The 3,998-nt window shown below is 40.0% G+C and overlaps 1 protein-coding gene across 2 annotated transcripts in view; it reads left to right on the forward strand.

Moving 5' to 3' along the window:
- ITGAV (integrin subunit alpha V) overlaps positions 1-3,998 on the forward strand; it is an 82,327-nt gene that overhangs the window by 33,817 nt on the left and 44,512 nt on the right. For both annotated transcript variants that reach the window (XM_025193472.1, XM_025193473.1), the window contains exon 9: positions 3,902-3,946. In XM_025193472.1, the coding sequence (XP_025049257.1) occupies positions 3,902-3,946 (45 nt within the window). The remainder of the gene's footprint in view (positions 1-3,901; positions 3,947-3,998) is intronic.

The following is a 3,998-nucleotide window of genomic DNA, read 5'->3' on the forward strand; positions in this document are numbered from 1 at the left end:
GCAGATTTTAACCCCTATTCAAGTTGATAAAGCAACTGATAGAATCATTCCTACCTGCTAAATTGCTTGTATATTTACAAATAATTAAATGGGTTTAGTATTGGCTATAGGAAGTGACTTATCAACTAATCTCCAGGTCAGTTAAGGACATCTATGCCTATTACGTAACTTAAAAAACTTTTGCTTGCTTTTGCCTTTGTGTTTATGTCAATGTGATTAATTGCTTTTTTCAGTGACTTGATTACATTTGTTTTTGAAAAATTTGTGATCATAAATATATATCGGTGAAATGACACTCTATTTATTAGTGCAGTCCACACACACACACACACACACACACACACACACACACACACACACACACCCTTTGGTTTGAGAGACATCACAGCATTAGTTTTACAATGGCACAGAAAATCCCTTAATCACCTGTAAGGATGTGAAAAGTTAAACGATTAATTGTTTAACCAATAAAACCAGTGATAACTGGTTAGTTTACCAGGTATTGTGTGGTGTGAGGCAGGGCACAGTCTGGCAGGGAAGGAGGGGAAGGGAAGTCACACATGCTCCTGTGCTCCAGTGGGAATCAGAAGGTGGTAGAGCAGGCAGAATGGAGGGAGGAGGAGCATAGAGGCCTAGTACCCATAGTCTATGAGGTTAAAGACAAAAATAGCAGGCAGCCTAATGGCTCATCAGTTAAGCAATTAGCTGCTCATTCACAGATGTTCCCTCCCTGGTGGGGAGGGGCTTCACCTGAGCTGTGTTGTCTGGCTGGGCTTGCCACTGCTGCCTTCCTACTCTGTCAAAGGGCCCTGGAAACAGCTTCCAGCAACAACTGTGTCCAAGATGCTGTGTTTTCTGTTGACCATTGTAATTAGAGAAGGCTAAACGGATAATTTTTTTAACAATATTTACATCCCTAATTGCCTATTTTAATTCTTAGAAAATTTTAAATTGCAAGAGTGAAGGAACAAGTCTCGTTCCATCTCTACAGGACAGTCTAATTTAAATCCATCTGACATGGAATCATAGGGCACCTGTACATGTGCCTGAGGCCTGCTCCACCATGCTCTAATTAGATTAACCGAGTCTACTGGAGTGTGCTAATTAGGATTCTCCAACAGTCTCGGCATCACATGTATTCAGTGTCCCTGTGCTTCAACATCGCAGCGGGGCACTTTAGTTAAAGCTCTTTGAATGAGCTTTAGTTAAAGCGTCCCTACCACCTTTTTGAAGTGCAGGAGGCTGAACACACAAGATGCTGTGTACACTTTAATTAGAGAAGCTCCTGAGCACCCCTGCCCCCCCCCCCCCAACACCCGACCATGTAAAAAGGCCAAAACTTTCTCCCCCCCCCCCCCCCCCAACACCAGAGCATGTAAAGATGCCCATACTTGCTTGTTCAAATCAAAGGATATTTTTACTACTGTGTGCTGCAAGTACTGGTTCAAATTGCATCAATTTCTTGTATACTTCAAAATTCAGCGCCTTCAATGAGCTTCAAAAAAAGAGAAAAGCAAAAAAAAAAGACTTTTCTATGTAGATCTTGGTACTATGGAAGCAGAGGGTAGTTTCAGTGTGTGACCCCAGCCTGACTTGAAATAGATAAGCAAGCAAAATGGCTAGGTTTTGCAATATTTGATAAGCTAAAACATTAAGAGTGTAATGTTTAAATGCACACTTGAAGCACTGTAGTATTCAGTGTATAGTGAATAAGGAGGAATTGTTGCTTAGAAACATGCTGAAATCCTAATGACAGAATAATTTAAGGGAGGTTTTTTATCTCTGGTCAGGATCCCTGTTGCTTTCAGTGTGAGCTCTGTATTCCAAGGAGGGGTACAATCTAGATCTCACCTTCTTACTGCATATGCAAACAACTGAAGATTAAGGACTTGCTTCGGACGGGATGCATTTTTATACTATTTACACACAAACTACTTATGAGATTTCTTTAAAGTATGAACATGTCCAGAACCAGACCAGTTAATTCTGTAAAAATATATTAAATATATGTTCCTGTTACTGTTTCAGAAAGTTATCAAGGAGTATTGCATGTTTTAAGATTCCAGTAAAACCTTTATCTAACAGGGAAACTGCCATCTTATGCTTTTTTTACTAAAATTTAGCCAGATTATCTTTTTCGTACTGTGTCGCTAGTGCTAACTGAATTATAATTTCTGTGCATGCCCCTTCCCATGTTAAGCAGGGAAAGGGGAATGCATAGAAATTGGGTAGCAGTTTTGTAGCTGCAGCACCTTTAAGAAACAAGTATCACTTCAGGAAATGACTTGGGTGTTATGGTTTACTCTTTACTTTGTAACTAACTATACTGAACTAATGGCCTTATATTGTGGTTGAGAGAGTAAGGAATTTTTTTATGCTGGGAGGTGAGTTCTCAAAAAAACCATCCTGAAGTCTCAAAATCATTAAAGAATCCCAGGGGTTTCTTTTCCCAGAAGTAGATGGAAAGTACAGTACAGTGCAAGTACAGTGTCCTAGGAAAGAAAAGAAGAATTTTGCTGAGTTGTCCAAGTCGAGCAGAGTGACTGAGGATCCAAGATTTCTTGATTTACACTCTCTTGACTTGAGCAAGAACTGGGTGAACCTGGGAAAGACCCATGAGCCTCTTCTTTTCTAGCTGTAAAATTACTATTCTGTCCATCTTCTTTATATGTTAGTAAAGCTCCTACCTTCTGAATCCACACAAAACTAAATTACCTGTTACATCATTTGGACTGTTATTTGATCTTTTCTTTCAAGAATCAAGTTAAGTATTCACACCTCAAATAGGGGCTCTTTCAGCAATTATACATTTTTTATTCTGAACTCTCAACTGTGCTCCTTTACTGACTTCAGGAAAATACTCATCTGCTGAGTCTCAAACTGGGATCAGTTTATATTCTGTTGCTGTTTCAGATATGAACTTTTTTTGCATTGTTACTAGTAACTCCGGCTTTGGCTTCTTTGACCACTTAATAGCTTTGTCATGAATTCAGAAAGAGATTCCATTAGAAAAAAATCCAAATAGCATCTAAATTGTGGAATACTGGAAAGTTCAGACCTAGATTCAAATACAGTAAAAGCTTTGTTATCTGGCATGAATGAGGTAAGGAGGGTGCCAGTTATCTAAAAATTCCAGTTATCTGAGAATTGTACCTATCAAGAAAGAGAGGAGTGCAGTGTGGCCACCCCTACCAGGCAGAGCCCAGAGCTGCCCTGGCCCCAGCCTGCAGTGGCAACCTGCCTTGTCCCATGCAGATCCCTTTCCTCTCCCCCTGCCCTTTCCCCCGCAGACTTTCCCATCGGGGGGGCGGTGAGGAGAGGTGCATGCATGCATGGGTGCTCATGCATGCTCACCAACCCCACCCCACCCCCATTTTTTTTCTCCCTCCACCTATGCAGATATCAACTAGAAGAGCTCCCAGCAGCATCTCTATCTGCAGCATCACTAACTAATGTAAACCACAGAAATACTTGATGCCCATGCTGGATAGACTCGGCAAAGATTCCAGTTGCTAAAGTATTGGGGGATATTGGAAATTCTGGTTAATAGAGTATTCTGGTTTGTAAAATGCCAGTTAACAGTTTTTACTGTATATCAATTCTGGACTATAGGAGCTATAAGCTCATTTGAACGTGGACATTCTAGTCTCAAACTAGTGGATGTGATTTGTCAAAATAAGCCTACCATTTTCAATGAAATAGACACATCTCTGATCGATTTTGACTGTTTCCTTTTTTTAAGTACTGCTAGCATAATCATCTATAGGCATTGATGGTTACTATATTTTCAGGTCATGAAGGGGGGCTGTGAAATCTTTATGATAAATTTTAAGAAATGACAAGAAAAAGAAGAATTGATACATTTACAGTGACTTTCTATTCTGCTATTTTTGTTGATCAGGTTATTCGGTGGCTGTTGGAGATTTCAACGGTGATGGGATAGATGGTATGGCTCTCATTTCTATTTTGTTGATGGGTAATGTTAATGTATTTAGCAG

This window comes from Alligator sinensis, unplaced genomic scaffold (genome assembly GCF_000455745.1).
Source record: "Alligator sinensis unplaced genomic scaffold, ASM45574v1 scaffold1553_1, whole genome shotgun sequence".
NCBI classification, from domain to species: domain Eukaryota; kingdom Metazoa; phylum Chordata; order Crocodylia; family Alligatoridae; genus Alligator; species Alligator sinensis.